The 24,666-nt window shown below is 39.8% G+C and overlaps 1 protein-coding gene across 3 annotated transcripts in view; it reads left to right on the forward strand.

The window, feature by feature from the left end:
- Window positions 1–24,666, forward strand: part of LOC113106185 (A disintegrin and metalloproteinase with thrombospondin motifs 18-like) — a 68,954-nt gene that overhangs the window by 36,294 nt on the left and 7,994 nt on the right. For all 3 annotated transcript variants that reach the window (XM_026267858.1, XM_026267860.1, XM_026267861.1), the window contains 9 exons: window positions 1,064–1,194; window positions 1,341–1,464; window positions 2,144–2,391; window positions 7,474–7,594; window positions 8,240–8,366; window positions 16,810–17,014; window positions 18,524–18,718; window positions 20,843–21,091; window positions 21,193–21,370. In XM_026267858.1, coding sequence (XP_026123643.1) covers window positions 1,064–1,194; window positions 1,341–1,464; window positions 2,144–2,391; window positions 7,474–7,594; window positions 8,240–8,366; window positions 16,810–17,014; window positions 18,524–18,718; window positions 20,843–21,091; window positions 21,193–21,370 — 1,578 coding nt within the window. The remainder of the gene's footprint in view (window positions 1–1,063; window positions 1,195–1,340; window positions 1,465–2,143; window positions 2,392–7,473; window positions 7,595–8,239; window positions 8,367–16,809; window positions 17,015–18,523; window positions 18,719–20,842; window positions 21,092–21,192; window positions 21,371–24,666) is intronic.

The following is a 24,666-nucleotide window of genomic DNA, read 5'->3' on the forward strand; positions in this document are numbered from 1 at the left end:
TAATTTGCAGGTTGTGTGTTTTAGTGGCTAGTACATTTGTTAGTGTAACCCCACTGATTCTACTCCCCTATGGGAGGTGGAAAATACTGCAAAGTGGATAAATATTACAATCTCTAATATCAGTCAATAATAATCAGGGGAGTGAGGTTTCACCTGCACAGCTCTTACTAGCTGGCCTCCATTACATTAGGAAGCACTTACCCCAGTTTGACTGGGATTTAAGACTGATGTGTCCTGTTGTTAAGTTTAGTTTGCCCTTCTCTCTACTTTTAAGGGCATTACTCAGCTTTTATTGTTAGGTTTACTGTTTAGTTTTATATTCAGCTAGACCTATAAGTCTTTAACAATATAATTTGTTTTCATCTGAAGTAAAAACTAAATAAGTATGATCTAATATGTTTCTAAAAAAAAATAAATAATAAAGAGAGAGAGAGAGAGAGAAATTAATCTTACAGTTAATTTGTGCTGTTGTATTGAATGAGCCTGGATTTGTGTGAGGATGCAGATGCATCTCTGATGGGTCCATATTTTTCTCTCGGTAGGAGAGTTGGATATAGTCGCCTCTCTTGCATTCCAGCTTTATGGGCCCATTTGTAACAGCGTTTTAAATTTTAGTGCAACATGTGTTCTGTGGCTATGTTCTCTACAGCATGGTGAGCCTTCCAGTTGCTTCACAGCCAACCACACACAGCTTAAACATGCCCAGTAATTAACACTAGACAGTAGTACACATCTGCATTGTGTCTGCTAAAAAATAAATGATGCATGACGGACAGCAAAGTTCTGTCTTTTATGTATTGACGATCAAGCACAAGCTCAAAATGACATGTAATGTACGGGTATTATTGATAATGTGGGTTTGTGGGTTTTTGCATGCTTTTCAAAGAACTGTTTTTCATTTTACAAGTCCACCTGCATTTTCTCTGGAAATTATCACTCCATATGTCCTCATGCGTGAGACTTCATAGCAGCTTGCTGAGGGTACCAGTACAGAGCCTCAGAAGATCTTACAAAAAATCACTCTGAAGCTAAGATCTAATGACCCCATTCATCTCCTATCTAGAAGAGGACATCTGTAAGCTGTACTGCATTGCTGAGGACTTTGATTTTTTCTTCGCAATGTCCAGCAAAGTCAAAGATGGGACGTCTTGCTCTGACTACAAAGGTGGCGTGTGCATTGATGGAATATGTGAGGTACGTGAGGAGGTGATGATTCTGAGATGGTCATATTTCGGGCATCAATTGATTGACATGAGCATTTTGTTATAATCATCAGTCCTAGTGGGCTAAACTGTGTGTGTCAGTTAACAAATGTTGTTTTAATAACTTTTCCTGTATAGCCGGTGGGCTGTGACCAGGTGTTGGGATCAAAGTCCGCTTTGGATGCCTGTGGAGTGTGTAAAGGGGACAACTCCACCTGCAAGTTCTACAGTGGCCAGTACACCCTCCAGCACAGAGCCAATGGTAGGGCCCTTGCATGTTTCTTTCATACCTTCTGATCTTCTCAGACAAATCAGTATTTTGAAGAGAATGACAGGCATCAAAAGAAAGAAACAAGGAGTGAATCATTATAAAATAATAGAAAAATGCCTAAAGCAGCGGCTCTCACCTGGGGTGGTTCTTATTTTTATCAGTGTTGTGCTGTAATCAGTTGTGCTGATTAATATTTTAATGAAATCAATGGCACATTCTTTGGCAAAATATAAACGTTGTAACATAAATGCCTTTAAGCTCAATTATGGCATAATGCCTTTTGATCAATTGAATGTATCCTTTCTCAATGAAGAATTATTAATAAAATCGTACTGACCCCAAAGTTTTGAATCTTTCGCAAAATGATAGTGTATATAGGTTTATTTGATTCTTCTGATTTGATTAAAAAAGCTTGAGAACTAGTGCCCTTTAATAAAATATAATAAGAGATCATGGAGACTGAAAAAAAAATCTGTGACTCCTCAGACTTATTTTTAGAGCACTTACACAGCAGGAGCTCTTGCAAGTCTGGCACCTCATAGCTCTCCTCCGACTGAAGGAGGTGATAATGCATCAGCTCAAAGATTCCTGTTCCCTCTGGCCTTTAAAAATGCAGAAACTGCAAAAGTGAGCAGAAGTGAGCAAACCCATTTTCCCTTTTACTTTTCAGAATATTACCCCGTTGTGATGGTTCCCGCTGGAGCGAGGAGCATCAGGGTGCAGGAGATGGAGATCTCCACCAGCTACCTGGCTGTCCGCAGTCTGAAACGTGGTACCTACTACCTGACGGGGGACTGGACAGTGGACTGGCCTGGCAGGTTCCAGTTCGCAGACACTACGTTCAACTATCAACGCTCTTTCAACCGGCCTGAGACCTTGTACGCTGCAGGCCCCACTAATGAGACCCTGCTCTTTGAAGTGAGTCACCCCCGTCCCCGTCCGTCCTGACACCTGTTAGCGAATTAGCCATGACAGGATCTTGGCAAGAGTAGCATGGCAATTCGGTCAGATGAAAACAAGGCTGAGGGACAGTGGGTGACTGAGAGAGATGAGAATTAAATGTGGGAAAGATAGAAAGAGAGACAGAAGAGAAGGCACACAAATGAGTCAAATGGGCAGACGTCTCTGTTTGGGATTAATTGCACACCAGAGCCAACGTGGTCATTGTGACTTTCATCTTCAGTATGTAGAGATTGGAGATCAAACGGTGCGACAATGTGAATGGCACTAAGCTTTGAACTTGCTGCACTGTGTGCTCTTGCTAATGGGCAGTGGAGGGCACAGCTTACATGAAGGGTGATGGGTATGGGTTCAGGTGACCTTTGAGGTTAAGTCATAGTTAGGATGCTTCATATATCTGCACAAATCTGAAATGTGGATAAGTTCATTTGATTTCAGAAGAATCATTTAAACCTTTTATCGACATGTGTTTTACTGTAGTAGTTCTGTGGGTTGAAATGTAATGTCACGTGTGCTCTTGGAAAGAAAATTTCCTCATCCAAGATGCAGAATTATTTATATATTACGGTACGATCTGTTATATCCAGGCCAAGAAAAAAAAAATATCTTGGGAAAACAGCTTTGCATATGTTGAGGTAAGTAAGATCTTGTGATAGTGTCAAGCTTTTGAGATTTATTTTTATTTTACCTCAAGCTTAAAAGAAATTAAGTCAAGATTTCAAGTAGATTGTTATGTCTATGTGATGTCAAAATATAGAAAACATTCAGTTAAAATGAGGAATAATGCTGTAGCACCAAACAATTCAATATTTATGCTGCCAAGATCTGTACTGTAACCAATCCAAATGTAATTGTAAAGACTAAATGAATCATTTGAACTCTAAGAAAAATTAACATGATGCCATATTTGAATGACTTCACCTAGCAATTAAAACAAATGCAGATCCATTATATGATACTTCGAAATTTCTTTTGTTTCCAACACCTCAAGTTGTTAAAAATACATTTGGCCCTGATACTATTAGGTGTTGTGTAATTTGTACCAAAATTTGGCATGCTTCATGTAATACTCTTTCATGTTGATCTTATTTACTGGCCTTTGATCTGCCCAGCACTCAACCTGTGCTTTACCTGCATGCAGCATTCCCCTTAAGCCCACATGCCCTCTCTTCATTACCTTTTCCCCAGGGTGGGCGGTGGCAGCAGAGGTCTGATTTGCAGATGAGTGGGCATTAATCTCTCTAAGTATGCTCTGTAATTTCAAAAAGAAGAGGAGGGTAGAGAGAGATTAAAAGATTAAGATTTCTGCAATTGAACTCAATAGATCAGAGAGGCTTGGGGTCACGATTCTAGGGAAGCAGCTTGTCAATTATGCTTGGCTGGATCTCTCAGTTTAACCTGCAATGGAAAATGGATAAGTATCAGCTTCAAGACCCTTACTGAATGCTTAGGGAAATGCATTTCGAGAAATGTGAATGTAAATGTTGACATTGTTCCAGAGCTTGTAATCAGCTCAGCAATGTGGATTGAGAGGCACTAGACAAGACATTACAGAGCAGTTCCCTTCAAACTTGACGTGCTTCTGATTTAAACACTTTTTAGGATTTACTGAAGTATTGACATTGTTGTGGCATGTCTTAAGAGGGTCATACCAGTCCAGAGTGATTCATTTAGATGTGGTATCTGTGCCCACGATCATCAGTCGTCCATACATTTCTTTCTTCTTGACCGTTGGAACTGCTACACTTCTAGCCAGGGCACAGTTGGATTTGTGTGTAGTAACCCTATACTGAGAGTGCTTGATAATGAAGCTTTCCTAGTAGTCCTGTTCAACAGAGTTTAGTAATTACCTCAGATTTTCCATCATTATTCAGAATGACTGGGGTGAAAGATAAAGAGGGGGCATCTAGAGAGAGAAGCTCATTAGATTGAGCTTTCATTGCAACATAAGACAAAAGAGATTCAGGGAAGCCTCAGAAAACTTGCTTTTACAGTATTTGGATGGGGAGGGATGCTTGGCATGTTGAATCGATGTTCAGAATTGTGATTCTTGTTACATATGTTAAGAGTGAAACGCTAGACTTCCTATATCAGGACACAGACATGCTGCAATGGGCTCTTGCGGGTCTTGACACTGGATCAGAAGAGGTAGAGTTTCCCCATGTGTTGTATTCAAAGTCAGATGGCTAGCCGGATCACGGATGGATCAGAGACCTCCTCCTGAGCTTGATTCTGGAATAGCTGCTCTGTGTTTGAGTGCCAACTGTAAATCTGGACCAGCTTTGAACAGGCTAGCATGCAGGGTCTCATGGACTGCTTCCAGGGCAATAGATTCAGCCTGGATGCTCAGTGTGAGTGTGAGCCAAGATACAGTATCTTAAAAAGTTTGCTAACTTGCCACTATGTTTTAATGTACTTGTTTTACTTCCTCTGGAAATCCTCCATCCATCAAATATCACCTTTGTTTGATTCGCACAATATCTTCTGCCATTCTGTTGATAGATTCTTTCCTCCTATACAGGTCTGGACTTACTTGAAGTATGTTCAGTTTAGTGTTAATTTCGTCAGACGAGACGAGACGAAATATGTTCATCAACGACCTTTTTTTTCATGACTAAGACGAGACGATGACAAGACTGCACCACTCTCCAAAAATGCTAAGACTAAATTAACATGCATTATTGTTGACGAAAAAAGACAAGACGAGAAAATGTTTTGTATAAAATAAAAACTAAGATAAAATCTCTATTCATTTTAGTCTACAATTGTCTCTGCTTTTTCATCAGCTGTTACGCCTTTAAAATATTCAGAACGAGTTTGCGGCTTCGCGCTGTTGCTCAAGTTTCAGGTCTCATGCTCCTTTTACTGCCAGCCTGTGGCTGCAAAACGAAACTGCTGAACACACACCACCCGAAGCGAACACACACCAAGGTCGAAGGAAGAGGTTCGATATTTGTGTGTTATAGTTAGCAACGGTCTGTTATAAAGAAAAAAAAATAGTGTGTGCGTAGTAAGAATTCGTCCACACTGGTAATGATTGTCACTACTGAGGGAAATGTTGTCTGGCCTTACATGTTTGAGGCGATCTCCGACTCCAAATTGGAGATTATAATATAATCTCTATAACATAACATAAAACGTGTGCGGACGAGGTCGGACCCAACAATGTAGGGACTGCAGCATCTTGGATGAGTAGCCTCTGTGAAAAACAGGCATTGAACTGTGCTTGATTGACAAAGCAGTCATCTGTGAAATGTGCAGAGCAAACAGTTAAGTTAGAACTAAATTGCTGTGGTATTTCCGAATAAATTAACATTAGCCACTGGCCTCTTATATTAATGTTGTTCGGAAGCCTGTGAAATGATGTCGTTTTCTGATATCGATCAGCTGAACAGCGTTTTCTTGACATGTTTCCATGTTGTTGTTGCTCAGCAATGGCATGGTTGTGATGTTGTCCGGTGGGACAGTGGGCAGTGCTCGGGGTGGTGACTGAAGGTCGGTGACTGAGTAGTTCTAATGTCCCATTTTTACGGAAGTAACAACAGCTCGTGAAAAGGCACAGCTACTTTATAAAGGCTGTGTGCATTTTACTGTGGACTGACTGTTTTGAAACTTATATGGTAGTTACATAGCCTCTAGACCTCAGTTATCATGAAAAAAGCAAGGGAATTTCAGTTTTGACAGTATGAGACCTTTAAGATTCGATCCTTGTTTAGCTGCTTTGTTTATACTTTCTATATATAGTTTGGTGGTTTGCCAGTTCCGGTGAATTTGGTGTCATTGCATTTTTTTTTATTACAAATAGCCTGAGGAAAATCCCCATGTGGCAAAGTCTGAGTAAAAACAAAGGTCCTCTTCTTGTCGGAGAACATTTCCACTCCATTAGAGTTTTCCTCAGGTTGTCCTCAGTGGCCTTGGGCACGGATTTAGAGAGGAACTGGCTGAACTTCCTCTGTGGTCTAGTCTCACATAAATGACTACAAGATCTTCTCCAGGAACAGCTTCAAAACTATAGCATACAGGCCTACTGAAATATAAACATCAATGTAAAACTTGCTGGCAAATAAAGTCTTACATTAACCACTATATGAAAATATTCAGATTCACCCAACCCACAGTTTTGTCCACTTGTGCCATTTTCCAAGCTGACAAGCTTCAGTTCAAATACATAGACAGTGTAATTCAAGCATCTCTTTAAATCAGGGTCACTAGGAGCACTGTGGTGTCATCTCTCAGTCCCAATGGAGCTACAGCCACAAAACAGAAGCAGACACTCTGGCACCTTCTGCTTTGCTGGAATATGAGAACATTAAAAAGACAATCAGCACAACTGCATCCACTTTAAAAGTAAAATTTCAGTCAGACTAAAGTAATGTTTTTAAACAACTGAAATCATACCAGTCTGGGTTTTGCATATTTCGGACTAATAGCTCTAGACAATGTGATTGTAAATTAATTTTCTCCAGCATGTATGTATCTTAATCGGACTACAAGTGGCCTCATTATTGTTTGCTCTGAAACACAGAGGTGTGCAAGTATTGGGTTAGCAATTTTTTTTTTTTTTTAATGTTTTTGAAAATACGTTTCCTATATTCTGGCTGCTTTTATTTGATCAAAAATAAAAGTAAAACTAGTAAAACTGAAGATTAATTTTCAGCTTCATTATTCCAGTTTTCAGTGTCACATAATCCTTCAGAAATAATTTTAATATACTGATTTAGTGCTCAGAAATATTTATTATGTGTAATTTTTATTAATGTTTGAAAACAGTTAAAAATAGTAATTCATCATGGACTGTGTTTGTGTCTTTAAGTATTCTTTTATGTTTGAAGAATGGCCTTTATTTGAAATAGAAATCGTTTGAAAAATTATAAATGATTTACATTTTTTTTTCATGAATTTAATGCATCATTGCAGAATCCAAATATTACATTTCTATCAGTTTCACCAAACCTTGGAACAATAGTGTATACTTGGATATCAAGAAACCTCTTGCTTGATTGATTTTACTAACCCATGACCATCTCTTCTCCTCCACAGATTCTTCTTCAGGGTAAAAATCCTGGTATATCATGGGAATACACTCTACCACATCCGGAGAAGAAGCACAACTACACCTGGTCCGTGGTGCGCTCTGACTGCTCTGCACCTTGTGCTGGGGGTGAGTGGATGCTGTATGTACGGTAAATGTTTACTTTGTCGACTCAAGTGTGAGAGAGCAGAGTTTCTATGGTTATGTGTCAGTACAGAAGGAAGTGTATTTGTGTATTCGTCCAGGTCCATGAAATGCACCTTTGTGAGCAGCGTAAAAAAAAATAAAAAATGCACCCCTCCTTCCTCCAGACCTCCGAATCACATTGGCTCATCTTTGTGGTTGTGGCTCCTCCATTCACAGTCAGTTGTCTGAGTGTTGGAGGTAGACAGACAGCACTATGACATGCCCAGAGCACAGATCTCTATCTGCGCTCTCACACAGTTTCATTCATGCTTTTCTTTAGCGCAGACCTCTGGGCTGCCCCTCCTGGCCTCTCACACTGACAGAGGCCCGGCTTTGTTTGCCACAACAGAAGCCACGCTACAGTACTGCCATTCATTCTGAGCTCCCATAATCCCCAGAAAGACTATTCACAAACAGTGTGCTCCGAGCTTTCCTTTTAAAAGATAGCTCAGAGGATGCATTAGTTTATCGCATGATAAAGACGTATGTTAGGCCGGTTCAGATGGATGGATCTCTGTAAAACGTCCAAAGAAAGAAGTTGTGTTCATGCTCACTATCTCTCTGTATCTCTTTCCAACTCTCTCTCAGGTCGGGTCTCGACGAAACCCATTTGTTTGCAGGACCAGAACACGCAGGTCAACTCTTCACTCTGCAACCCTGAGACCAGACCTGTGGTGGGCTCTCACCTGTGCAACACACAGCCCTGCCCTGCCTAGTAAGAGTCTATGTGTGTGTGTGTGTGTGTATGTGTGTGTGGGTATGTTTTTTTGACATATCAGGACACAACTTTGTATAATGCCATGGGTATGACAAAGGTATTACAAGGAAAGGTTGACTTATGAGGACATAACCCATTTTTCAAAACACTTATAAATCATACAGAATGAGTTTTTTTGAGAAAGTAAAAATGCACAAAGTATCCTGTGAGGGTTAGGGTTAGGTGTAGGGTTGGTGTAGGGCCATAGAATATACAGTTTCTACAGTTTAAAAACCATTACGCCTATGGGATGAACCCACTTTTCACCAAAACAAACGTGTGTGTGTGTGTGTGTGTCTCTGTCTGACTTCCTTGTCCCATGCTTGCTACTTTCCAACAGGGTTGGATACAACTGAGATTTTAAAATGTAGCTCCCTTTCAGTTCATGAGTTTGAGTATGAATTTGAATTGCTCACACCCAACACAGCTAGTTGAAAGTTAAATTGGAAAGAAATAAAATACACCCACAAGTCCTTTTAAATTTCTTAAAAGTTGTGATATAATGGAAGTAGCAACATATTTTTTTTTACAGATTTTTACATTCATCCTTGTGAAACAGAAAAAGAAAATAAATGTAGGGTGGGTACTTGGTTTTGTCAATTGGTTTTGATTTGAAGGAGGCAGATCTGAATGCAAGATTGCAGTTGATTGTGAAAGGAGCGAGGTTACTTGGATTCAGTGGTTGGAGAAGTCAGTCATACGTCACGACTTTCACTCAGATTCCACAATATGAAGAAAAAAAATGAATCACTGTAAGATCAAGTTATGACACTGACATTAAAAATCATGATGTCAAAACAAACATATGTATGAATCAATCATGAACAGTAAGAACAATATGCATTTAGAAAACAAAATGTGGATTTTTAATTTTATGCTGATCTCAAATATGTTATTTAGTTCTAATTTTATCTTCTCAAACCTTCCTTTTCTAGCTAAAAAGTGTATTTAAATTACATTTTATTTTAATTAAATGTCCTTAATTTCAACCCAGTTTGCTACTTCCATTCAAATTCCAAAATTTAAATGAAAATTGTTTACAGCGATGCTTTCCTGCACTATTGGTGGGCATGGTGCCCTGGTATGTCTGTGTGAAATCAGCTGTGTTGGCTTCAGCGTGAGCAGAACCCAGCTTAAAGCTCTGAGAAGTCACGTTCTTCCTTGGGTTCTTTTCTCTGATTCATTCCTTAAAGAAAACAGGATTAACATAGCCTCCAGACAGGGACTGACTGTACCCTTACTGCCCAAACTCCAGATCCAAGCCTCAGCCAGCCACACACACACACCTCTCAAGTTATACAAACTCAGTACATAAATACACCAGATTTCACAATAAGGCATATATACACAACAAATACTAGTCTCTCATACTGTCTTTTGTTGAGTACAGAGAACTACTACTCAAATATTCCAAGAACTGGAGCCATATTTATCAAAGACTCCCACCATATTTACAATGAGAGTTATGTGCTATAATTTGGATTGAGGAAGATATATGGGAAAAAGGCACCTTACAGAAGTTGATGAATGAATTGGATAGAGGCATTGTACTGTGCGAGAAACATGCTTAATGATCCTTTAGCGTGGAAAAAGAGAGAACGAAAAGCAGAGACCGTCTCTCTAGGGACCCTGGGAAAAACATTCTCAGTCTAGGTGTCAGAAACCTCCTCTGGGCTCTGGAGACTATAAAAGGAACTGCTCAAAACAGCCTTTCTCTGGCTGTCTCAAAGCTGAAGTCAATCTGCCGGTCCATCTTCCTTTTGAGAGTCCTGCTGCCATTCTTACAAGAGCAACACTCAGCTCCACTTGATTTACTGATCTCTTGCCTTACAGAGGCATCTACATACCCAGCATCCCTCACTTGCCAGGGTGAAAGGCATTGACGCACAATTCTGGAACTCAGATAACAAATCAACCCTCCCAGCTTTCCTCCCTCCGTCTGCCTCACTCTCTTTTTCTCTCTGGCCTTGCATCGTGTGAAATGTTGGCTGCGACCTATTATAATGTGCGGGCTATGGCGAGGCGATGCTAAAAGGGGAAATCAAGACCATATGATTGTTTCCTTACAGCAACAAGCCCTAACCGATTTGGCTTGTCCCATTCAAAGCCTGACAAATAGTCCAATAACAGTGTAATTGAAAACAACGGCAGGGTTGACGGGAGAGCAGTATGTCTGCGGTGGTGCTGGATATGTTGAGACAGACTGCACAGGTTCCCATCACTCACCATCAGTGTCTGCCTGTAACCCTAAGACATTTTAACTTGGTGAAAGGCTTTCCAGTAGAGATTACTAGTGATCCCAATCTCCTTCTGTTGGCGTCACAACTCAATGACATCACCTTCCTGTGGGTCACACAATTGAGTTAGTTACCTTACCTACATTGGAAAAGCTATTAAAGGGAAAGTTCCTCCAAAAATGAAACTTCAGTCATCATTTACTCTCCCTCATGTGAAAAATGTCTGTTTCTTGTCCTTACAATGAAAGTCAGTGTCTCAGTCTTTCATAACAAAACAGGTTGTCCCCTTGGAATTAGAAGGTTCTATCTGCATTCCGAGTAGTTTTGTGATATTTAGCTTTAAAAATTTTTGTTCCATTTGACTGTGTAGATAGATTCTTATTGTTTTTTAAATAAAAAGTCCCAAAATTTACACAACATTAAAAAATGTATCACATAATGTAAATACATTGACACAGAATAATAATATGGGAATAACTCAATTTTGGCAAAAATGTCAGATAGAACCTTATAATTCCAAGGGGATGATAAAATTATATTATTTTGTTTTGTATTCTGCAGAAGAAATAAAGTCATACAGGTTTAGAATGACATAAAGATGAGCAAATGATGAGTTTTAATTTTCATCCCTTTAAGTGCTTTTTCAAATGTATGTACAACAGAGTATTATGTTAAATCTTAAATGGCCTTATGTTTTTTATTCTCTCTTCATGAGATTCCCACCATTCAAAATGGATTTTCTTGTCTTTGTGTAGGTCATGCAGCAAGTGTGTTTATTGTTCATACAGAAAGGTCTTAAATCCCACAGTTACTAATGACCTCCCCCACTGTATGCAGAGCCGAGTCTGTTTCCCCCCATACTGAATTACATCACAGCCTTACGATATCAACTACAGACTCCGGGAAAATTATTTGTTTGAGGCATTATGTTCTTTGATTTATGAGTGCTGAAAAAAGGAAAACTAAAAAAAAAGGGTGCAGGAAAGGGAAAATAAATACAGTGAGGGAAGAAAATATTTGACCCCCTGCTGATTTTGTACCTTTGCCCACTGACAAAGAAATCATCAGTCTAGAATTTTAATGGTAGGTTTATTTTAACAGTGAGAGACAGAAAAAAAAAAAAAAATCCAGATTAATGCATTTAAAAAAAATATATAAATTGATTTGCATTTAATGAATGAAATAAGTATTTGATCAGTCAGCAAGATTTCTGGCTCCCAGATGTCTTTTATAACGAGCTGAGATTAGGAGCACTCTATTAAGATCCTAATCTCAGTTTTTTTAACCTGTATAAAATACACCTGTCCACTGAATCGATCAATTGATCAATCGATCAATCAATCGATCAATCGATCAATCGATCAATCAATCAATCAATCAATCAATCAATCAACCAGATTCCAAACTCTCCACCAAGGCCAAGAACAAAGAGCTGCCCAGGAATGTTAGGGACAATATTGTAGACCTCCACAAGGCTGGAATGCTCTACAAGACCATCGCCAAGCAGCTTGGTGAGAAGGTGACTACAGTTGGTGCGATTATTTGCAAATGAAAGAAACACAAAATAACTGTCAATCTCCCTTGGTCTTGGGCTCCATGCAAGATCTCACTTCATGGTGTTTCATTGATCATTAGAATGGTGAGGAATCAGCCTAGAACTGCATGGGAAGATCTTGTCAATGATCTCAAGGCAGCTGGGACCATGGTCACCAAGAAAACAATTTGTAACACACTACACCATAAAAGGCTGAAATCCTGAGGCACCCGCAAGGTAGGGATGGACGATATATTGCATGCAATTGTCACGCACATTTCGTCAGTAAAGCCGTTCCCTAATTAGCGTCAATCGCCATCCCCTTCTTTCAAATGGAGCGGCATTTAATAGACAGAGCCGTAGATCACTGACAAGCTTTACTGATGAAATGCACGTGACAATCACATGCAATATATCTCGCCCATCCCTACTGCAAGGTCCCTCTGCTCAAGAAGGCACATGTACAGGCCCGTCTGACGTTTGCCAGGGAATATCTGAATGATTCAGAGGAGAACTGGGTAAAAATGTTATGGTCAGATGAGACCAAAAAGATCAAGCTCTTTGACACCAACTCAACCCAACTGTTTGGAGGAGGAGGAATGCTGCCAATGATCCCAAGAACACCATCCCCACCGTCAATCATGGAGATGGAAACATTATGCTTTGGGGGTGGGGGACAGGACAACTGCACCGCATCAAAGGGACGATAAATGGGGCCATGTACTATCAAGTACCAAGGCATTGGAAATGGGTTGTGTCTAGAGACTAGACACATGACCAAGGCAACAAAGGAGTGGCTCAAGAAGAAGCACATTAAGGTCCTGGAGTGACCTAGCCAGTCTCCAGACCTTAATCCCATAGAACATCTGTGGAGGGCGCTGAAACTTGGTGTTGCCAAATGTCAGCCTCGAAACCTTAATGATTTGGAGAGGATCTTCAAAGAATCCCTCCTGAGATGTGTGCACACCTAGTGGCCAACTAAGAGAGGTCTGACTTTGCGAAGGGGTCAATTACTTATTTCACTCATTAAAATTCAAATCAATTTATAACTTTTGAAATGCAGTTTTCTGGATTTGTTGTTGTTGTTGTTGTTGTTGCTGTTCTGTCTCTGTTCAGATAAACCTACCACTAATATTTATAGACTGATCATTTCTTTGTCAGTGGGCAAACGTACAAAATCAATGATCCCAAGAACACCATCCCCACCGTCAATCATGGAGATGGAAACATTATGCTTTGGGGGTGGGGGACAGGACAACTGCACCGCATCAAAGGGACGATAAATGGGGCCATGTACTATCAAGTACCAAGGCATTGGAAATGGGTTGTGTCTAGAGACTAGACACATGACCAAGGCAACAAAGGAGTGGCTCAAGAAGAAGCACATTAAGGTCCTGGAGTGACCTAGCCAGTCTCCAGACCTTAATCCCATAGAACATCTGTGGAGGGCGCTGAAACTTGGTGTTGCCAAATGTCAGCCTCGAAACCTTAATGATTTGGAGAGGATCTTCAAAGAATCCCTCCTGAGATGTGTGCACACCTAGTGGCCAACTAAGAGAGGTCTGACTTTGCGAAGGGGTCAATTACTTATTTCACTCATTAAAATTCAAATCAATTTATAACTTTTGAAATGCAGTTTTCTGGATTTGTTGTTGTTGTTGTTGTTGTTGCTGTTCTGTCTCTGTTCAGATAAACCTACCACTAATATTTATAGACTGATCATTTCTTTGTCAGTGGGCAAACGTACAAAATCAGCAGGGGATCAACTAACTTTTTCCCTCACGGTAGACCTTTGGAAATGCTTCAAGAAAAAAAGTATTAGCATTCATTCAAAACAGGAGAGAAAGACAGAAGCTTCTGCTTATCTTTCCAGCAAATATCTTCAGTGTTGACAGGTCTGCCCATATTTTATTATGGAGCAAGAGAGGCCGCATCCCTGTGGAAATTGAGCACGTCTAGCTGGCCAGGAATCGAGCGCTAATCTCTGGACTATGGCCTACAGGACTCAGTTTGACGACGTGCTCCCGGCTGCAGATGCTGCCCTGCTGTTTCTGTGAAGCATGGAGTGCGGTGACTTCAAACACAGGATGGGCCCAGAAGCAGCCAGCTTGATTTGTTCCCTAAAATGTCACGAGAAGAAAAATGCACATGCCTTAAAGGCTTTTTTCAGTGCCCTCTGAATTTTCCTTCTTTTCTTTGGGTTTCTTAGTTGTGTCGCATGATTGCATGTTTGCTTTTCTCTTCAACCACTGTTCGTTAAGCGCAGACAGATTTAGGAATTTCTTAACAGACTTTTGTAGAATTGACCACCTTTTTGTGAAGAGATTATTTCATTAATTCAAAAACATTAAATCTTACTCACCCAGAACTTTTGTGTACATGATCACCAGAAAAGAACAAAGACTATTGTAATGAATAAAAATAAAAACAATTTCATACAACCAAACATAGCTAAAGTGGTTAGAGCACATACTTTGGTCTGTTTAAAGTAATATTTTTAGCAAAAATGCAAAATGTTGCGTGGGTTTAGGAAAATACATGGTTCTCTGAGTGCTCTTAAACATACAAAAGCTTCCAAACCCAAACCATTCCCCAAAGAGTGCTAAAAATTCAGCCTTTGTCCCACTGTACAACCAATGGTAGCTTAAATTTCATTGAGTGATTTGGAATGAGTATCTATTTTGGGTGCATCATTCTGGGTAGACATGGAGAAAATGCCAGCAAAATCAGACCGTTTCCGGAAATGTGATGCAGTCTGCAGTATTGTCCCCAAAGATATGTCTTCTTTAATTGTATAGCTTGAAATATGCGAGTTATTGAAAGATTCCAGAAATACGAAATTAAAACAAGCACCAGCAGTGGTTTGCAGTGAGGCATGGCAAGTCAGCTCTTTGACCAACGACACATTGTCATTTATGTGGTGAAGAGATGACGAGGGGGAGGGAAAAGACATAGTGTGCTATGGATCGTGTTTCTTCTCTCCATTAAAATAGCAGTTTAACCATCTCCCTCCAGTTTGTCAGATGGCTGGAGAGAAAATTAAAGGATGGCTCAGGTCTGTGTGAGTGGTTGGGTGGAACTGGGTCTTCTAAGAAGTCGACCCGGGGCGTCTGTACGGTGTTGCGGCCACGGTTCTCGTCATAGCTGTCATTTGCTCTAATCTCTCCCCAGACTGCCCAGCTCTATTTTAAAGCCTCTTTTCATCCATAGCCAAGAGAAGCAAGGACATATTTGCAATCTGAGCACTGGAACCAAGCTTTTCTGACAACTAGTGTTGAGGTTTAGACAGGTTTGGGTGTTTTTTTTTTCAGACATAAATACACTCTGAATTTAGTCAGTATTTTATTATGCCATATTTATTATCTAAAGTTAACAAAATCACCATTATTTGTAGTCCAAAAAAACAACAACATCTTATTTGATGGAAGACACACATATTTTACACCCATTTTTTGGGTTTGTATAAAATTTGGGTTCAGTAGGATTTATTATTATTATTATTTTTTTTTTAAGAATATTGATAATAATATTAAATATTTCTCAATCGATAAATCAGAATATTAGAATGTTTTCTAAAAATAGAAAAGTTATTTTAATTTGTAGTAATGTTTCACAATATTTTTTTTTTTACTGTGTTTTTGATTAAATGAATGCAGCCTTGGTGAGCCAAAAGTCAGAAACATAAAAAAACAAACAAACAAACAAAAAAACAAAAAAATACAAATAATAAAATGAATGTCTCCAGACGTTTGAATGCTGGTGTATTTATTAGTTTAATTAAACATACCAATATTTAAGAAAAATATGTTAAGTACTCTCCTGGTTACGAAAGTATGAGCTGGATAACATTTTCTGTATATTCTTTATGCTTTAGTTATTCATTGTCTGTGTTTTAATGTGCTGATAAATCAAATTTATACAGAATGCGTTTAGGTGAGTTCATCTTGTTTGTGTTCCCTTCTTTTTTCTGATACTAAACAAAAAACAAAAACAAACAAACAAACAAACAAACAAAAAAGCTTCTTTAATGTACGTGTTTGTCAGTAATTTCACCAAGAGGCTGTAGCAGCTTCAACTCTTTTTTCAACTGAATGGTTGGCCATAGGGGGGCACTGTTGCAATTTCACAATAATGTGTAGAAGCACTCATATTTTATGAGTATTCAGAAGGCAGACACTGATACATGCCAAATGTTGTTAATCATATTGCTGCAGTGAAACTGATTAATCTATTACAGAACCTAGGAATGGTATGTTATAATGTGTATGATGCAGAATTAGAAATCGTTTTTATGAACTCTCTTGATGTGTCTCTAACAGTCCAGTTCTTAGGCTGGAAACTTTAACTTATAGGATAAGTGCATGTTTGTATATGAGGATGTGAGCCCACAAGAGAGGGAGGGTGCAGACAAATGTATGCGGTCTCTTCATTAGTCTTTCCATCATGTGGTTTACAGAGTAAATTGGTCACAATCTAATATGTAGATTTGTTTGAAGAAGGCTCTGTGTGTGTGAATGTGTCTCACATGTCTGTGCCGTATGGGTGTAAAATGTTCTCTTCCCTGTTAAAATGTGCTGAAGCGTTCAAACACGAGGTTCATGTTTGAAGGTCAAATCGTTTGTCTTGCCAGTTGGACGACAGGTAAATGGGGAGTGTGCAGTAGAACATGTGGAGGTGGGCAGCAGACGCGAAACATCCGCTGCATGAGGAAGGTGACATACCAGCGGGAGGAGGTGGCGGCTCACTCCTTATGTCCAGTAATGGCTCCGGCCCAGCTACAGCCCTGCAGCACACAGGCATGTCCTCCAGAGTGGAGCACCGGCACCTGGTCTCAGGTGTGTTTACAGAAACATGCAACCTACATAACATCTTTTGCAACATTATTATAATGTCTTTACTATTTCAAATAATTTGTCTTTTTGAACATTCTCTTCACCAAAGGATCCTCGAAATTCACATATGGACACAAATATGTACCAAATACCACTCAAGGTTTAACACAGATAATAAGAAGAATTATGTGATTTCTTGATTTGCAAATCAGGATATTTTAATAATTTCTAAAGTATCGTGCGACAAGGAAGACTGAAATAATATCTTCTGACAATTCAGCTTTGCCATCACAGTAATACATTTTAAATACATTTAAAGAGAGTTTTTTTGTTTGTTTTGTTTTTAAGTTGTAATAATATTTCACAATATTACTCTTTTTACTATAGTTTTCAACAAATAAACGTGGCCTTTGTAAGAATAACTGATTTCTTTCTAAATACAATAAAAATTATACTGATCCCAACGTTTAAAGTCAGGTATTTCATGCAGATTCTTTTCTGTTCTTTAGTAAAATCCCACAATAATAAAAGCCAGGTCCTTAAGAGCTCTAGCAGTGCATTTTGTATTGTGGTATTGATTGGTTTGTCTCACTTTAAAATGTTACATCCTTCTTGATAGTTACAGAAATAATGTAAAATATGTCTTTCAAATTTTAAAATGAACTTCAAGTCACCCTCATGTACAATAAACCTAATGTAAGCTAACTCTCTTTCCTTCCATGAGGCTAAAAAAGGGCAATTTTAGCTTTTGTTCCTGTTCTTTTTCTTGCCCTTGTGTAAATAATCAAAACATAAAGTTTAGTTGTCTAAGCATGCCCAGAACATGTTTCTGAAATTCTGCTATAGAAATCTTTCCCTAAATGACAACACAGGCGTATCAAATTTTGAAAGTGACCGAAATATGAGGTGAAGGTTTGAGATGCCCAGAAAAACACAATGGAAATGCTGAAACACTACTGCCCCCTGCTGTTAATGCACATGTGGCACATTGTGCTCCATCTGTCTTACTGTTGCATTGCTCTCATTAAGACTCTGTTCTGCATATATTGGACTTCTAAAAATGTCCTCTCTGAAACTTGAGTGATTTGGGAAAGTGTAACTTTAGACAAATGACTACTTCACACATGGTTTAATCTAATGTTTTGTAATAACTTTAACTTTAAGTTTCCAAATACACACAAATAGAATGTTGAAACATGTTGCCAGAGTTTATTTCATCATTAGCAGCAATGCTGAATTCTTGAACCTTTTTTTTTTCAGTGTAATCTAATGAAATATGTTAAATCATAAATCTTTGAGAAGATTTTGCAGTAGTAGTTGATATTGACTGAATTCCTCCTAAAGGTCAGGTTGAGTTCGCACCGCCTGTCTCCAGAGTTCATATCAACTGTTGTTTGAGGTGAACTGTATGCCACTGTGACCTTTACACTATTTAAACTAACATCGCCCAAAGACCACATGAGAGTAACTCTCTCTCTCCGTGTTTGTCTTTCTTTCTTTTCTTCTCTCTAGTGCTCTAAGACCTGTGGGCGAGGGTTGAAGAAACGCAGTGTTTTCTGCAGGAGCACCGATCCAGGTGCTAGGGCTGTGGTGGTTCCTGACAGCATGTGTAAATTACACCTAAAGCCCAAAGCCCAGGAGACCTGTGTGCTGAGCCGATGCCCCAAGAATGAGCGTCTTCAGTGGATAACTACCGCCTGGGGAGAGGTAAGGCCCCTCATAGGAATATCAAAGGTTATGTAGAAGCATTCACACAAACAGTACATATGTAGCATATGCATATATTCACCCATTTAGCCCAAATGAAGAAATCATTCATGTGCATATTAAAGAGACATTAACATGGAAATCTCACAATGCTAACTTATGCTATGCGATAACAATGCTATCCATTTCCAGGCAGCACACAACCCACTGAAGCCATGGCCAAGATCATGGCATTGTTTTTTAATTTATTTATTCACTTTAAAAGGTTAGTTCACCCTAAAATGAGATTTTTTAAGATATTTTTGATGAAATCTCTCTGACCCTCCCATATACAGCAACGCAACTGTAATGTTCCTAGGTCGGGAAGCGTACTAAGGACATGAGTAATCCGGCCCTTGTGACATCAGAGGCTTAACTTCAATTTTGTGAAGTAGTGAGAATATTTATTTTGTGCACAAAGAAAACAAAATTTGTGTAAATTTATTCAACAATTCTTCTTCCCTGAGATTCTGTCTTCCGCCATTTTGGAGATTACCCAAGAGCATAATCAATGTAATCAGCGTTGTTTATGCTTAGGGGAAAGTGTGCGTATGCATTGTGATACTCTCCAAAATGGCTTAAGATGGTAACTCTGGGGACAAGAATTGTTGAAAAAAGACATTATTTTTGTTTTCTTTGCGCATAAAAAGTATTCTTGTAGCTTCGCAAAATTTAAGTTGAGCCACTGATGTCACATGGACTGTTTTACCGATGTCCTTACTATGTTTCTGGACATGAGAACATTTCAGTTGCGTTGCTGTTTAGGATGAATGAAGGTCTTATAGGTTTGGAACGGTATGAGGGAGAGTAATTAATAAGAAAATTTTCATTTTGGGGTGAACTAACACTTTACGGGTAAAAAAAAAAAAATGTTTGAATTACTTTTGTAGCGATATACTGTTATTGAATATACCAATTATTACATGTAAACATGTGCTGTATGATTTCATCAAAATAAAAAAATGTCAAAGATGTAAAAAATGACAGCGGTGAGAAAACATCTGATCTTACCAATGTGTATATGTTTGAAGAAGCTATGCAATTCCAGTCAAGTCATGCCACATTTATATAAGTACTTTACACAATAGTTTTAGTAGCTTTACCAGAAAACAAACAAACAAACATTGCTTTCAATTAGAAATACTACTTAAAGCAGTAGTGCATTCATGTTTTTACTTGTGACTGACCTTGATGAGCTCATCAGAAGAAATTACCTAGAAAAGTTGTCCATGTTAAAGTAGTCGGAGCGTGAGAGCACAGCTGCCTATTTTATAATCACTAATTGACCAATTATAGTTTGAGATCGTTTACTAGCAGTTTCAAAGTGTTTACTACAAGCTGATTTGAATTCCTGAAAATGAATGCCAAACAAACTTAATTTTGGTCAGATTTTTTTTTCTAAATGACATCACACCAGTTGGTTCTTCAATTTTGCTTCAAGTGTGTTTGTATGACTGTATGACAGAACACATTGCTAGAATATAGAACCTTTGCCTGATTTGCAGTTTAATTGGTTGACACTATAGTTACCAAAAGTGAGAGCCAGTCTACAGATTTAAATTGAGAGATTTCACTGAAAAATCTCATTAGCGATTTTCTGGCTCAGATTTTATAGCTTCAGCCTATAATTTGATGTTGTGAGCCGATTTTAGTTTTTTCATTTAGTGATAAGTCATAGTGAGGAGGTGAATGTATCTGCATGAGTTTGTTGTGTTCGAATTGACTGGAAAGTCTGAAATGTTTTGATCCTCAGTCGTATGATGAGCACTTTTACCTCTACAGCCATTTACAAAGTCAGCAAGTGTTTGATTCCTAGTTTTTAAAAATCCCTTTAGATTTAAAAAGTTTAGTGTATTCCAGTCGTGTGATGTTTATTCAGAAACAAGCATTTGATTCCAGACGGCTAAGTGGCACTGTCCATTCTGCATTTGTACTTCAGCATCTCTCTCCTACAGACTAGCAGCATTGTTAACCCGCTGCTATGGAGGAACGAGTTGATCTTGTAGTGAGGGTGTCAGGAATATTTGTGTGTGTATATATTTATTTAACTACCTTATCATCTGATTGTCTGGTTATTTAATGCAGTGTTCAGCCTCCTGTGGAGCAGGAGTAAAGAGAAGAGAGCTGCAATGTGGGGAGAAAGACTCCCACGGAGGCTATACAGAGTTCCCGGCAAGGAGGTGCAGAAACCTCCGCAAGCACCAAGCGGACCTTGAACAAGCTTGTAATAATGGCCCCTGTCCAGAGCCCCCACCTCCCCAGCTCCTCCAACCTGGCCCAGACAGGGGTGGCACTTCTGTGACTCTGGGCTGGTACTCCTCTCCTTGGCTGCAGGTATGAACATCTTGCTTATCACAACCAATCAGAGTTCTGTTCTGTTCTGTTTCTATTCTGCTAGAAATCTAATCTGACTGCCCTGTATGTGTGTCTTTCAGTGCACGGTGTCCTGTGGTGGTGGGGTGCAGACACGTAGCGTTCAGTGTCTGAGACAAGGGCGTTTGTCAGTGGGCTGTTTACCTCATCAGAGACCCATAAGCTCACGGGCCTGCAATACACATTTCTGTCCTGGTCCAATCCTAGTTCCTGTCCAACCTCCCTCACCTACACTTAAAGGTACAAGCTGGTTACCTTTAAATGCTCATTTATTGATTTAGAAGACACTTAAATCCAATGTACACTATCGTTCAAATGTTTGAGGTCAGTAAGGCTTTAAGAAATTAATAATCTATTGCTCAAAAGTGACAGTAAAGACATTATTAGTTACAGTATAATAACATTTCTGTTTTTTTAATTCTATTTTAAAGTTTTTATTTTTATTTTTATTAAAGAACCCTAAACAATTGTCTTAGTTTTCACAGAACCATTAAAAAGCACAGCTGATACAAAAAAGTGCTTTCTTAAGCACTAAATTAGCCTATTAGAATGATTTCAGAATGATTCTGACCCTAAATATTTGGACTTTAGTGTATATATTTAATTACAGTTAGTGTGTTATCTTTTTGGGTCTTCCTGAAAATCAAACCCAAGACTCTGGTGCTGTAGGCAGTAATACATATCAATTTATCCTAAAGAGGTATTAAAATGAGATGTGCTTCAATACAAACTTCAGAACAGAACCAAGAAGAAAGTGAAATTGAGATAATTTTTTTTTGTGTAGTTATCAGTGTCTTGCGCTGAAATGGGCTGCCATTGAACAAGACAAAGAGAAGTGAAGTGTGAGCTGTATTCTGAATCATTTGCAGAGGTTTTGTTAGGCATGTGGAGCAGTCAGCCAGTAAAGCTTTACAATCTAGAGGTTAAAAGAGTTCAGATAAGGAGTTGTGCTTCAGATTCAAGTATGAAAGGCCTGATCTTCTCCAAGTTGTACATAAATCTGCATGACCAGACTGTCATCACAATAAGAAGTGAAATGTAGAACACAACCAGGAAACTAATTGTTAGCTCATGGATCAAACCAGCAACTTGGTTGCAATCCCTGAGTATCGAACACTACACCATTCCAACTTTTTACTTTAACTCTTATCTCACTCAACAGTACCTGTAATGCCTGAATGGGCTTTCCCCGGAATGTTCATTGGTTATGACATTCTACTGAGTGTTGATTTGTTATGAACTCTCATATCTTGTTCGGTAGCTCAGCTGGTGGAGCATGAAGTTAGTAATGTCATGGGTTGGATTCTCAGGAAACATATACTGATAAAATATATTGCTTTAGATAAAGCATCTGCCAGTTGCATAAATGCATGCATATTTCCCACAGCCACAATGTTAATTGTTGTTGTTGCTTTGTTTACATATGCATCGTATGCAATTATCAAGCTTGATAAACATCAGTGGTGTTTACACTTATTCATTATGTAGTGGGAAAAACAATGCCCTTTTTTCTTGTTGATTTGGAACCACATTGGTAGGTCAAATGACTGTCTGCCGTGATTGAAATAAGAAACTGAAATACATTGTGTGATTCACGAGTTCACATCTACGTATATTAATACCGTAAGTTTATGCGTATTTGGCGTGCTGTCCGGGTGGAGGGCTCCGAGCTCGGGATGTGGCCCGAACCCAGAGTACTCCCCCCGGTTGTGGTAAGAGTAGATGGATCTATAAGTGAGGAGAAATGGGGTGGAGGAGGGATGCTGAAACTGTCAATGAACAGAGATAGGTTCTGCTGTTATTTATACCTTGTCATGAGTTGATTACTGATTGGTCTCCACTTGTGTTAATCAGGTTAATGAACTGCGACTGTTCCTCCCGAACTTTGTTATAAAACAGCATTTCACGAGTTCACATCTACGTATATTAATACCGTAAGTTTATGCGTATTTGGCGTGCTGTCCGGGTGGAGGGCTCCGAGCTCGGGATGTGGCCCGAACCCAGAGTACTCCCCCCAAAAACAAGAGAGCAAAAGGACAGCCGCCAGACTACGAACCCCCCAAAACGCAGAGATTTGGCGGGCTGACGTTTTTTAGAAGTATGGTCGTTTGACCAGGAGATCTTGCATTGCCTCTGGCAGAAGTAGAGGAGCAGGCAGACGGAAAGACGTCTGTAGGGAAGACGGGCTCCACCGTCTGCCTGCGAGGTGTAATGATATATTGACTAGATGCGTAATGTATCCGCTGGGAGGCTGAGGCTCGCTGGACAGATAGAGGAAACAAATTATATTCCTGCATCCGCTGGAAGACTGGCTCGCTGGATGAAGAACAGAAAGAGATGGATGCATACTGCGTCCACTGGGAGACTGAGGCTCGCTGGACGGGTAGAGGAATGAATAGGTATTTACCGCGTCCGCTGGGACACTAGTGCTCGTTGGACAGACAGAGGAAACCAATAGATATTACTGCGTCCGCTGGGAGACTGAGGCTCGCTGGACACATATGGGAGACGAATTATGTCCCTGCGTCCGCTGGAAGACTGGGCTTGCTGGACGAAGAACAGGAAGAGATGGATGCATACTGCGTCCGCTGAGGGACTAGTGCTCGCTGGACAGGCAGAGGAAAAAATATGAATTTACGGTGTCCCCTTGGAGACTGAGGCCCAATGGACAATGGACTAGCGTATCGCTGGACGGACAGGGAAATCAATGGATATTTCTGCATCCACTGCGAGACTAGTGCTCGCTGGACAAACAGTGGAAAAATAGATGTTATTGAGTCCGCTGTGAGACTAGTGCTCGCGGACTGATAGAGAAGACAAATAGGTATTTTCTGTGTCCGCTGGGAGGCTGAGGCTCGCTGGACAGACAGAGGAAAGAAAAATAATAATGAAAAATAGATATTTACTGGGTCCGCTGGGAGACTGAGGCTCGCTGGACGGACAGTGGAATGAATAAATATTTACTGCGTCCGCTGAGAGACTGGTGCTCGCTGGACGGACAGTGGAAACGAATAAATATTTACTGCGTCCGCTGAGAGACTCATGCTCGCTGGACGGACAGTGGAAACAAATAAATATTTACTGCGTCCGCTGAGAGACTCGTGCTTGCTGGACGGACAGTGGAAACGAATAAATATTTACTGCGTCCGCTGAGAGACTCATGCTCGCTGGACGGACAGTGGAAACGAATAAATATTTACTGCGTCCGCTGAGAGACTCATGCTCGCTGGACGGACAGTGGAAACGAATAAATATTTACTGCGTCCGCTGAGAGACTCATGCTCACTGGACGGAAAGTGGAAACGGATGAATATTTACTGCGTCCGCTGAGAGACTAGTGCTCGCTGGACGGACAGTGGAAACGGATAAATATACTAGTGCTCGCTGGACGGACAGTGGAACGGATAAATATTTACTGCGTCCGCTGAGAGACTAGTGCTCGCTGGATGGACTTACTGCGTCCGCTGAGAGACTGGTGCTCGCTGGACGGGCAGTGGAAACGGATAAATATTTACTGCGTCCGCTGAGAGACTGGT

The sequence above is a fragment of the Carassius auratus genome, chromosome 7 (assembly GCF_003368295.1).
Source record: "Carassius auratus strain Wakin chromosome 7, ASM336829v1, whole genome shotgun sequence".
Classification (NCBI taxonomy): Eukaryota; Metazoa; Chordata; class Actinopteri; order Cypriniformes; family Cyprinidae; genus Carassius; species Carassius auratus.